At 33.4% G+C, this 13,653-nt stretch overlaps 1 protein-coding gene across 2 annotated transcripts; it reads left to right on the top strand.

The window, feature by feature from the left end:
- The first annotated feature begins 671 nt into the window (after positions 1–671).
- On the top strand, positions 672–8,645 carry LOC105676683 (A disintegrin and metalloproteinase with thrombospondin motifs adt-2-like). 2 transcript variants are annotated; one of them, XM_012374743.2, is made up of 5 exons: positions 672–3,261; positions 3,345–3,557; positions 4,271–5,022; positions 5,252–5,652; positions 5,734–8,644. In XM_012374743.2, exons 1-5 carry the CDS (start codon positions 3,145–3,147, stop codon positions 6,321–6,323), a joined length of 2,073 nt encoding a protein of 690 aa, XP_012230166.2. In that variant the 5' UTR covers positions 672–3,144; the 3' UTR covers positions 6,324–8,644. The 2 variants fall into 2 exon arrangements, with proteins under 2 accessions (XP_012230166.2, XP_067208786.1); XM_067352685.1 differs by lacking the exon at positions 672–3,261 and having other exon boundaries at positions 3,415–3,557; positions 4,268–5,022; positions 5,734–8,645.
- The last annotated feature ends 5,008 nt before the right edge of the window (positions 8,646–13,653 follow it).

Here is a 13,653-nt window from a genome sequence, read left to right on the forward strand (position 1 = left end):
ATTATTTCAGCATTTTAAAACTTGATTAGCATTTATAGTGAAATTGATTATATAATAAAGAAGTAACTCTGTGCGTGAAAGAATGCGTACCGGCTGCTTGCGGTGCACTTTGGGAAACACTGTCCTAGAACCAAAGTAAACGAACGCTCGGCGGTACACCCACGCTCGGCGGAACAACTTGATACGAAAGAATCGTCTCGCTTACAATCTAGCCTTTATAAAACCCTTCGTTCGAAAGCAAAAAAAGATAGAAGGGAGGAAGAACAAAGACAAAGGTAAGAGTGAGTCGAGTACACGAGAGCATGCACAATGGAGAACCGGAAATTCGAGCCAATGCACCATGAGCCATATCTTCGGCAATGAAACGTAACGAGATCTTGTCCAACCGACAGCTTTGCGACGTCTAAAAAGGATATGATGAAAGATGGAGAAAAAGGATGAAAAAAAATAATGAACACTACAAAAGACTTCCTGAAATTCTCTTAAGCAGTGAACTGAACAAAATTTGTTAATTAATCCTAATTTATTCTAAAATCGAGCAATTCATCGTGTCAACTTCAGCAAGACAGTTTCGTGAGAAAGTTCGAGCTAAGAATTCCTATTGAAATAAATCAGCTGGCTCATGGAGGAACGCGCAGTGTCCTATATTCAAGATTCTTCCGCACGCATATACAATACTTTGTCACGTATAAGTGAATGGCTATACAGGGTGTTCGATAATTGGTAATGCAGTCGAGAAATCATTAGAAGTGATCTTAAAAAAAACATGTAATTATATTTGTCTAGTCTTGCGGATTTGGATACAAGATATTCGAGAATATATCGGAATTGTTTTAAGAATGCATTAAAGATCGCACATTTGAAAAGTTCCTACGCAATAATACACATTGCATTAATAATCTTATAAAACTTAAATGATGTATGTAACTAAAGAACAATCGAGAGAAAAAATTAATTGCCTGTTATACGTAGAGTAAGTTGATTCGCAAGAGTAATTTTTTTTTTCGGCAATGTGGGAAGATTTATGCGAGCCAGCGCGATAAAACGCGTGTTCTCATGCAACAGTGTGAAAGAAGCCTTACGTGCATTGCCGCCAGGGCTGCGCCTCTTGTATTAGGCAGATTTATTAACGTAGTATCGAGATGTTTCTTCGGGTTTGAAGCGAGCTGCATGAATAATCTGACCACGAGATCTACTGACGTGAATCAAGTCCGTTAGCCAGCCGGTTAACTGCACGATTGTTGGACCGCACGACCGGCCTTGAGAAATGTCGGTTGCACATTTATTACCGGCATATCCAGCAAAATATATTTTTAATAATTTTTACAAATTAGTTGTTAAAATTTTCTTTTTTTTAAATAGTTTTATTTTCAATTAGTTAAAACTTGAATATTTAAATAACAATTTTTTTTATGTTAATGAGATTGATGGCCTATCCAACAAAATTGTTATTAAAATTAAATTTTTAAATTAATTTTAAGATTAAAATTAAATTTTAATTATAATAATTAATATCCAACATATTAATAATAATTATCCAAATATCATGTAATTACGAGTTACGAATCACTCGAACAAGTTGTAGATTCCTGGCTACGGGACACTTTCTTGCATTCAATTATGATTTATAATCAGTTCAACGACAGAACTTTTATATTTTCTTTTGTTATGAAATGTTGATTTACGTTATGCCAACTTGAACTCCCGATTTACTCTCGCATAACGTGCACGAATTATTTTCACTTTAAATCTCAGCACACTTTCATACTGTTGCAATAATCTTTTCACAGCCACGTTACAGAATTAAAATAAGCAATTTCATTCTAATGTTATACAAAATGTCCTAGTGATAGCACATTTTCACGTGACTATAAAGTTCTTAACAAATCTTAGTAAAAATTGTTTTCTAAATTTAATTTCAATATTGACAATTCAATTAACTGACGAATTCGAATTATCTTAAAATAAAATCTGTTATAATAAAATTAAATAAAAATTAAAATTCTATTATATGTATACTTATGTATTGTAAAAACTTAATTTTCAACTTAACGGAGTTAAGAAAAGATACTGTAGCATAATTTAATAAGTTTTGCAAGATTATCTTAATTTAGTATTTAATATATAAGGCTAATTATCCTTTTTTCTTCAATTTTTAACAAATTTGCACTGTTTCAGAAATATTCGTACAATATACATATATTATACATTTATTCATATATACAGCGATATAAAGAGAATAAATTTTAGATAGATAATACAACTTATTGTTAGTTCTACAAGAATTTAGTTGTACAGATTATTATTACGAGACACTCCTTACGGTCTCGAAGATATCCAAGTCTCGATAAGGACCCAACGGTAGAGAATGGGATTAAGATCAATCGCTTTGACGCGTTTAAGAACAAATCCTACACGAAGAACTTTACGAGCACAACTGCACACGTGAAACGGGTGATGATTAATGTTGTGTTTTTATCGATACGTTCATCGAACAGGATAATTGCTTTGTGACGGACTACACAACTAGATGTCCTCATCGACGTGACATCATTATGAAGACATTAAAACAAGGAAAGCTGTATTAGAAATTTCTTTTATTTCAAAGAACGTGGAAAGATATTCAGTGGAAAGATTTTTCAAGTTCGATCACAAAGATTGGGTGAGGCATTGTAAAAGAATCTTTGGGGAGCCCAAAGTTTCGATAATTTCGGTTGTTTCGGTATATATTCACTAAAATTTAGATCACGGAATTAGGCACTATATTAATATTATAATATATATAATTTTAATTTTTATAATATTAATATATATAATTAATAAAAGGTTGAGATAGGAATTCGTAGAGTTTTAGGTCATTGAAGAAAAAAAGAAAGAAAGAAAAAGAGTGAATTATTATAAAATTATTCGAACGAAGTTCGAGGAACTTGTACATATAGCAGAGAAAATATACACAACAGAAATGTCACAACACAAATGATATTCATAACATAGACATCAGTATATGCTTGACACGCGATCTTTTAACATACAACGAATGTAATAGTTTAATTACGTGTGTATAAAAATTTGTAATTGTGTGTATATAAAAGAAATTCAATTAAATATTTTCAAGTAATTAAAATAGAGACATTCAAACTAAATATGTTTCTTTTATTGAAATTGGTATTAATAATTTTAACAAATAAGACGCATGCGTATATCACGCAAGATTGCGAAATAATATTGCTGCCGGCATGGAATCCAACAGGAGCAAAAGAGGTACGTGCGTTTTATTGTAGTGTTTTATTTATTACTACACTATTCATAGATTATAATAACCTTTTTGGTCATTTAATTAACAGATACCATTAACTCTGAAAGTTTTCGGAAAATTCATGCAGCTGAACCTGCGTAGAAATGACCAGGTTGTATCGTCTGCGTTCGAAGTATGGAGAAATAACGCAAAGGGTGTCGCAGAAAAATTGTCGAAATTGAAATCTTCGAATACTTGTTTCTATCTTCACGAAGATCATGTCAGTTCTGCGGTCATCAACTTTTGTCAAGAACATGGATTGGTCAGTAGTATCATATGAGCAGTGGCGCACTCAGGATATTTTTTCAGGGGGGGATTTAAAATTCACACATACACAATGAAACTAAAAGTCAGGATAATTTTATATTGCACACTAAAAAATATAAAAATGTTACATCGTTTAATAAAAAATTACAATTTATTTTTATAGTAGCATAATTATAAATTGATATCGAATTTTCTTGGTTTTTCTTAAATAATCAGATTAACTGGATTGCTTAATCAGAAAATTTATCTATATATATATGGCTGCTAGATGTTTCTTAAGTAACTTATTTAAATTTTTTCACAATATAAATATTTTAAAGTACGTAGATATTATATACGTTCGAACAGCAATATAGCCGGAGAAGCTATCATAATTATTTGTGTGCAAGGATATTGGCGTGAATTTTGAATTATTAAAATTGTGACTATACTTAATAACAGACAAAAAATACAAATGTTTGAACGCATTTTATTTAACTACAGATTTTTTACTTTTTACTGTTAAGTTAATAAAAAAATAAGGTATATTAATTAAATTTTGGGGGGGGGGTTTAACCCCCAATCCCCCCTCCCATGGGTGCGCCACTGCATATGAGAAACAAACTGTTTTGAAATTGTCATGATTTTACTTTCCACCTTTATTTCTCTTCATTTGACAAGCATAAAACATATATATATATATATATATATATTTTTTTTTTAAAGTAGGAAGGATATATTTTTGTGGAAGATAATATGTTAGAGATACAGCCTTTACAGAACGTGTTTGCCCCTTTGATCTTCACCGACGATGTTTGCATTAAAGAACAAATTAATCAAACATTTGGCAAACCTCATCTTATTAAAAGATCACTTCAATATTATGATGATTCTAATTTTCACCATATGAACAATTTTAAACGGAAACAACGTGACGTAAAAAATAAGAAAGAAAATTTTACCATAGAATTGGCCGTATTTATTGATGCAGAAACATATCGCCAGTTTAAGGCTGTTCTACACGATGATGCAAAGATACGAGAGATAATGTCTGTATATGTGAATTATATCCAGACTTGCTTTCATCATCCGAGTTTGGGTATCCTCATCGATATTTATCTGATACGTGTGATCATTTTGAGAAAACAACCGGCAACTTTGCCAGTTTTTGACGGCGAAAGTGAATCACTGCTCCGTTCGTTCTGCAACTACGCGAAAACACTTAATCCTCCATATGACAATGATCCAGGTCACTGGGACATTGGCCTTTACATAACACAAATGAATCTTTTTAAAAGTACATCGATAGGTTTTGGGAAGGCGACTGTACAGCGTAAAAACTATGAAATTTGGGGAGAATCCTATCACGATGGTGCATGCAGCCCGCATTCTTCATGCGCGATAGTCCAATTTCTTCCAAATGAAATCGAAACTGCAGGTTTCAGATCATCTTTCAATGCCGTTCATTTAATCGGAAATCTGTAAGTGTATACTAATTTTATGTATAAATAAAGTTTAACATTTTTTTACGACAACCTATTTAATTGTACGTTTTAAAGTAAAAGTAAAGAGAGTATATTAAGAGATCTTATCGTTCATTTGTTCAGTATGATAAGTATTAAAAAATTATAAGATACAGAAAAGTATTTTACTTAAACAATGCAAAGTAAAAAACATATTTCAAAATTAATTGATTTACACGATCAACAGTTTAGGATTGGAACCCGATGGGCAACAAGAAGACGAATACATAATGTCACGTGCCCGACCCTATCCAAGCAGCGTAACATGGTCTCCAGATAATCGCGAGAGGATAAAAACTTTGTTGGAAACAAAATCGTGTTTACGAGATAATACGAGACGGAAAAAACTCGATGATGATGACGATGATAATAATGATGACTATGATGATAATTGGTCGACATCTGACATATTTCAAGATCCGCAATATTACGGTTTACCCGGAAGAGAATGGACCGCCAAAGCACAATGCGAATTATTTTTACGTGACAAAGATGCGAACGTTGTCACGTATCATGATACATGTCAAAATTTACATTGCGAGACGCCTCACAAGAATAAGTCTTACTTCGCCAAACGCGCGCTGAACGGTACGTTCTTTTTTTCTGATTAGATACGTAAATTTTATCGTTTAATTTCTTTGATTCTTTAAATGTATCAATTTCTTTTAGGAACTCATTGTGCACTCGGGAAAGAATGTCGTGGCGGAGAGTGCGTGCCCGTTATCGAACCGCCGTACATTTTTAAGTATTGTGAAGATGACAACTGGAGTGAATGGAAGGAAGACTCTTGTAAAAGCAGTTGCTTAAGGAAATCCAAAGGCATACGAGTCAAACGACGTTTTTGCGAACATAGGACTCATAGAACGGCGAATTGCACAGGATCATATTACGACATGGTTTTATGCGATGATTCCTTACTCTGTACTGAGGAACGATGGACGATCGACGAGATTACTATCACGAAATGCAGGAAGTTTAGCAAATTTGCAAAAGATGCAAATTTGACGGTCGAACTGTCGGTAAATCTGCCGGGGAGACAGTATTCTCATGATGCCGAAGAACCGTGGAAAGCATGTACTATATACTGTCGAAAGAAAACATCATCTGATTACTACGCTCCACGCCAAGAAATGCTCAACATTGGTGTCGACACATACTTTCCCGATGGAACGTTGTGTCACAAGGAAGATGGTCAGAATTATTACTGCCGCCAGCATCATTGTCTGCCAGAAAATTACTCATTCGAAGAATATGAATAATTCGAAGTATAATTGACGAGACATGATCAACATGTATGAAAGAGGATGCAGGGAACTAAAATTGCAAACCGCGTGTCAGTTTAGAACCGTTGATCAATTTGTTACTATTTGATTTAGAGTAGAGACTTTCCAATGAATTATCGTTGTTAACATCTGTTTCTCTCATTTTTCATTTTTTATTTTATAAAAACAAAGTTATATGAATAATTATCTAGATTCTTTTATCATTAAAAACAAACTTTATCGATTATTGTTAGTAAAAGCAAAAGAAGAGAATAGTAATAATAGATATGTTCATGACAAGTAAGTATAATGTATTAAATAAAATGGAGGCATTATTATTACATTTGAAAGAAAGTGAAGAAATGTGATTACGTAAAGGAGTATAATAATCCGATATGTCATCCAATTCCATACTGCTTAATGTTTTATTAATGTTTTATTAATATTTAATTAATTTGTAAAAAAAAGTATGAATATTCGAAACAAAAATAAAAAAATACGTATTGCATTATTCAATAATTATTTAATACAAATAATTAATTATTTATTTAATTTGGGAGCACGTTACATGATATAATTGGTTTTTATATGACATTAGAAACAATCGAGTCTCAATATATTCTTTAATTAACCTTGAAATATAATATGAAGAATTTCTTATTAGACAGAATGTATATGAAAAAAGGTTTGACTTACAATGTCTATTGCAATATGCTTAATTGTATTTCAATGTTTTATCATTTTTTGGTCACTTTCGATTTTTTCATCTGTGAATAGTAATGTAACTTTCAAGACATAACGGATTCGCAGTAAATTGTGAATCATTACACCGATCTTTATTTTGAACTTTTGAAAATCTAATTGTTGTCAGTTGAAGTCACGCGTTTCAAAATAATGTTACAAATTAAACATATAAATGGTAAATTGCATTTGTTATCAAGAGTATCAAATTTAGATTTTGGATAATAAGTATAATCATATCGCAGAGAGTATACACAATAGATGTCACGACACGAATGATATTCCTAAGCTCAGACATCGTAGATATTTGGTCTGACTTGGACCGGATTATTATATCGCTGCCTTTATAAAAGTTTTCATTAGTTTTTCGATCTGATTTTCTCTTGTATTTGCCTTGTGGCTACTTCTTTTAACTCGCGCTTCTTTGATATTCAGTTTTTCGTTCGTCTGCCATACCTTTTCTGAGTATTCAGCCTGCTGCGTCAGATAACCCCACTCGCCTTTGTGCGGGTGAGGTTATTTCTTTCGCTACTAATATAATCCGAAGGAAAAATTTGGACGATATGCCTTTAAATTCTGAATCTTTCTGGCATGCGTGGTAAGAACTCTTCCACTCTTAAGTATGTTAAATAGTTATTTAGCTTAAAATTCCTAATTAAGTCAATCTGAATTTTATGTCTTACAATTAGTTTATTGTAGTGTTTCATTGATTAGTACATAACACAAGTTTTTTCATTTATCTTTAATTTATTACTATGTGTACTCTTCCCGATTGTAAGCTTCATTTATGGCTAATATGTAAATGAGATTGTTGCTGCGATTATTTTTTTAAGCCTAATGTTTAGTTTAGTATTTAGTATTAACTCATCTTTGTTTCAATCATTGATATAAAAGTTCAAACTGTAGGCGATATGGGCATATTTTCAGTGCCATCTCTCATATTTTACAAATAAAGAAAGAAAAATGAAGACATTCTTAACGAAACATGTCATGCTGATAAAGAAGATTCGAAATACTAGACAGAGTGAAGAATGTATAGAATTTACATATACATAGTGATCTAAATTGCGTAATTATTCTCGCTATTTTTTTTGCAAAATGCAGCTTATGAACATATAAAATGTTCTACATTTTCTTATACTTCCTTCTATATTTTAATAACAAATACGAGAAATTAATTTGGATAAGGTTTAAAAAATTTGTTTATCACAAATCTTTACTCTATCTTTTAAATTAAATTAGAAAATTTTTTTAGTAATTATAATTTCAATATTAATTATTTTATGAAATTATTTTATAAAAAAGAGTTATTATAACCATGAAATAATATTTAGAATTGGATTCTTTTTGATAAAAATAATTATATCCGAAGTATAACGCAATCAATTAAATTTTAACAACCCAGTCAGTTATTTATTTAACAGACTGATAATAATTACTAAAAATTATTATATTTTGCTGAAAAATATTTTTATATAACAAATCCACTTTTATATTATAAATTTAATTTCAAATTTTCTGATACTTCTGTTTTCTAAAATTTTCTAAAATTATTTTTTATATGTTCAATAAAATATCATAAAACTTTTTTGCAGTCGAAATTTCTTCGCAGCATTCACGCCTACGTGGTCGAAGTACGTAATAAGCTATTTTCAAAATTAAATAATCCGTCTTTCAAGCGTAATTATTCATTGCACCTTTCGCGGAGAAGACATCGTTTTACGCGCTTATTACGTTCTGGCGAGAGAGTGCCACATTGCTTACCTCCTACTCGTTTCCTGCGGATCTACGTCCAATTCCAGCCAGGCGATCTGTCTTTCTTATCAGAAAGCTCGCTGAACCAACAGGCAACACGTGTAGAACGCCGGAGATCCGCTTTCGATATTGAATAATAAATCGTGCGCGAATCAAGAATAATCTTACTGCGCATAGACTTACCTACTATGCTGCGCACTAGAAAACACAAGTTGTTTTTTTTCTCTTGTATTTCCTCCTCAAATCACTTAAAATAATTCTCTTTTCGCCAAAAATGATTTGTCCCATTTCTGCTGTTGCACAGAGGAAATGATCTGAAGACCTTTATATTTTTTAAATATTTGTATTTTATTTCTATTGTGTATTTTGTCTGTGACGCCTAGAAGTTTTTCTGTGCAACAGGAGAAATGGGACAAAGCATTTTCAGCGTAACCAGAATTATTAAGTGCTCTAGAGAATGTTTTTTAAATATAAGGGTGTCTTTCGCAGAGTACATCAGATCTATTCTTTATTTAGAAGTTTTTCTGTGCAATAAAAGAAATGGGACAAATCATTTTCAAAAAATCGCTCTAGGAACGTTCCAAACTTCAATTGGCTAATTTTTTTTGTAAAACGGATATTCAATAAAAACAAATACTGTTCTAAACAAATAATAATCAAATAAACGCAAATTCCAATTAAACATCATATTATAAGTACTTATAATTTATGATACTCATATAACAAAAAATACTACATAAATAAATATATCATATTACATATTACGTCATGATACATATATTACATGAAAATATTCCAAGCATAATTTATTAATTACGTTACGATTGCGTTTTTGAATAAATTGATTATCTCTTTAATACAAAGATTAGTATAAATTCTTATTTTAGAAAAATTGTTTTCAATACTTATATTTTGTGAAAAAAATATATCAAAGTGTAATATCTTAGTGCCCTTTTTATAAATTTTTTCGCCACCATTTTCTTTGCATTTTTTACAAAGCATAGTATCTAATGCAAAATACGATCAATCTTTGAATACACAATTGGGCTCTATAAATTATATCACTCGTCGAAAAGATGGGAGGAGAAACAGGTCTGCAAGCAGCCTAGCAGCGAGCGAGCTGAAATGAGAAAGATTGACCCTTGAATGCAAGTGGTTGGCCGCGGGGTCGGCGCACGTGGCCAATGCTCCTCTTATTACTCCGACAGACTGTCTCCCCCGTCGTAAAAACCGACTGTATGTATGTAAGTGCAGCGTGTACGCGATGAGAATCGGTTGATGCCAAAGAATCGTGGGTGTCGGTCCCACGCGTCTAGGTGGGGCCCACACTCCCGAGCCCGCGATCCACTCGCGCGCGCGTCCCCCTTCCCTTTCCCCTTCTTTCGCTTGATTCTCATCCCACCATTTTCTCCCACCTTCCTTTCCATAAGTCCATCTCCCATTTCTCCCTTTCTCTCTATCCTCTCTCTCTCTCTCTCTCTCTCTCTCTGTTTCTCTCTTTCTCTCACGCTGCCTCTCTCCCATTTCTCGATCGTTACATATATGGAAAGTGGAGGTACAGTCCACCAAACGAGTTTTTCGTGGTAAATCGTCATAAGAATGTGAAAAAAAAAACATTTTGCATACTTTGTTTTGTCGGAGTTTCTCGCTAAAAAATTCCAGCGCTCCAAGTATTTGCAATACAAAAAATAACGCAGCATATTTATTTTAAGTTAATTCTTCTCTAATCTTTCTCTTTTTTATAGTTAAAAAATTCATATGTTTGCGATCACACAATTAGGTACTTACAGCGATAGTTGCTCGGATGTTGCTTGTGCCGAGGCCTCCTCTCCCTCTTATTGTCAGCGGCCCTTCGAGGCACTCACACGCGTTTGTGAACTGCTCGCACGTACTCGAATACAAAAATTATGTGGCACTTTAAACGGCATGCGACGTCACGCAAATCCCGCGTTTCAGACGACCGCATTTACCAATTCGAGCACAATTATATATGTCGAAACAGAGGGCAAAAGGTAAGCCTTAAGAAGATAAGGTGCGATTAGTCATTGGGTCAACCGGAATACCGGATATCACAACAGCATTTCGATGCCAATTCTAACGGGATTTCGGTGCCGATACTCAAATCAACTGTGTCAACTTCTATGCTTTCTTCAATCATATAGTATTTTCCGAAACCTATAATAAACTAGATTTTCAGTTAAATTATATTAAAACTCGTAAGATTTAAAATATGATATAAACTGATTACAATTTAAGAATATTGAAGTACAATTTTTTTTTTGTAATTGCTGGACATTCAATGTATTGAAGATGGCTAAAAGATTAGCCGAAACGTCTACAAGTTTCTAAATTCGAAAGAATAAAGCAGATTTTAAGCAATTGACAACCAGTTTAGCTTTGGATCCTCACTTCATATCGTATAGATTTTCAGTATTAAATATTAAAACAAAGCTAAAATTATCGCATAATTATATGTCTTGACACGTCTGACACTGAAGGGACTCATGAAAATCGATCCTTCCCTCCCCTGAGCCAAGCCCAAAGTCGAGAAGCACCCCTTGAAAGGGATTTGATCACGTCCCAATGTTTGCATGCGGTGAAAATGTGTGCATCTATAAATTTGCTATATTTCGACGTTTTGAACTCGCGCGAACCTATCATGACACTCTCAGCATTAACGGCACTCCCGACGCGCATTTTGTTATATTACAAGATACAGAATATACAGAATATTACAGAACGAATATGTTTCACAATACCGAATACGCGCAAAATTTGTCTGTAAAATATAAATACGTTTGCATTGCAACAGCGTTCAGAATATATAACTATAGTTTAATAATAATATTGCTTAGAAAATAGAATTTTATTTTCTGAGATTAATCAGATATTTGATACTTATGAGAGAAGACTCCGCAAAAAACTAGACAGAGCACGATCAGACAGTTATTCCGACGATTACAAACCTATCAGGAAAAATTGAATCGCGAAACACCAAACAAGACTATTAGTTATAGCACGATTAATGCTAAAAGAAGCATCTCGCAAAAAAATTATATATTTTACAGACTTAAATTATCATACAAATTATCATACAATGCTGCATCTCTGTCAAGCAGCGTTTCACCGTTGTCGAATCTCGTAAAGTCTACTTATATGCTTGCGCACACGTAGTCGAACGAAAATCCAAACAAATATACTTCGTAACGACCAAGTTATTGCAATCCTTGATCTTTCTCATATTTGGAACTGAATTTAAGGCTTAAGAATTTGATAATAAATAATACTGTTGTGTAGACAGCTCTCTTTTATGACCTCTAAATTGTAAAAAAATTGCTTACATCATTTGAAAACAACGCATCAGAAATCTAGATTGTTTTTTAATACATAAAGTATAAGGTACTTGAGGTACTTAAAGATTTAAAAAAAAAGTTAATAGACATTTGATGACAGCTCGATATTATGTGAAAGTTCCCTTCCACATAAGCCTGTACATCTCTCGTCTTCTTTTTTTTTCGCAAAACTCGATTTCGTCTCACGGGGTGTATGAACGTAAACGTATGCAGATTACCGACTGGCGTCGTGTCGCCAAACTTTGCGCGCAAGATTATACACTTCGAGAGACAAGATTCCAGGATGTAAAAAAAAAGGGGCGATCGAAGAAGAGAGAAGGGGGCGAGGGGCAGGATTGTGGACCACGACACGACTGATATTAATAACGTGACATGTGTATCGAGACCCTGGAAGACGTGGATGCTTCCGCGCAGCGCCCGCCTTTCTCTTCCTATCTGACACAAATGCATTTTATTATGTTCACGGCGAGTGTGAAGGAGAAAGGCGGTCCTCATTCGTTCCCTGATATTACGCGGCGTAGGGAAGACGGAAATAACGCGTGTGCGCGCGCGACAGATCACTTAAAAACTTGTCTAACTGTACACCAGTAATTTAGCGCACGGACTCGCGGTATTGATAGTTAGATAGTTAGCGTACGAGTCATACTGATCAATCGCATTATTTACAATTAACGGCGATTGCAAGACTTGAAAATTACTGTGCTTGAGAGCACTCTTGCATTTTCTATTTCGAAAATAATATTAATCATGAAATATCTACACTTCTGGGAACAATGCCAAAGTTAGTATGTATCTAAGAGAAAAGAGCAATTTTATTTTTCATAAAAATAGTTCTTTATGCACAATCTCTTTTTTCGGCCAAAAGTATTAAAGTTCACAAGCAGTAATAGTGTAGCGATAATATAAAGATAATGCTACATTACAGCTTCATTTAAAATATAGTGAGCATTAAAACTTAATAATAAATTATAATAAATTATTTTACACACATAAAAAATGACTATTAGTATTACAAAGTTACGTCAATCATTTCTTTCTTCTGCCTACAGATGTAATAAATATCGAATGCGAGATAACCAGTTATTAGTCTAATTAACCAATGAAAAAAATGCTATAAAAAAAAAGCGCGGATACAATGAGGAGAGAAGGATAAAGCAATAAAGCGCGAGCGGCGCGCAAGAGGGTAAAAGATCGAAAGGGCAAAGCCGCATAGAGAGTACGGCCCACCTTTTATTGATAGTTACACCGCCGTGAGGGCAACGAGGCATGTACGAAATTAATTTCATACACGAGGGGAATCCCAATACATTCGACGCGGGTAGCGCATAAATCAACGATCGAATAGCTTCCAAAAAACTATGCGATTATAGCATTCAAAGGCACGCGCGCTTTTTGGTGCGCGCGTAGCGTGTGAGAGAGAAAAATCGACAGAAAAAGAAATGATCAAACAGAAGAAAAAGGAAAAAAGACCTGTATGC

Source organism: Linepithema humile, chromosome 3 (assembly GCF_040581485.1).
Source record: "Linepithema humile isolate Giens D197 chromosome 3, Lhum_UNIL_v1.0, whole genome shotgun sequence".
In the NCBI taxonomy this organism is placed as follows: Eukaryota; Metazoa; Arthropoda; class Insecta; order Hymenoptera; family Formicidae; genus Linepithema; species Linepithema humile.

Bases quoted from the DNA above. Each gene is read 5' to 3' on its own strand.
- LOC105676683 (XM_012374743.2), top strand. From the start codon at position 3,145: ATGTTTCTTTTATTGAAATTGGTATTAATAATTTTAACAAATAAGACG. The intron at 3,262-3,344 runs GTACGTGCGTTT...TTTAATTAACAG, and splicing joins ATCCAACAGGAGCAAAAGAG to ATACCATTAACTCTGAAAGT. The intron at 5,653-5,733 runs GTACGTTCTTTT...AATTTCTTTTAG, and splicing joins CGCCAAACGCGCGCTGAACG to GAACTCATTGTGCACTCGGG.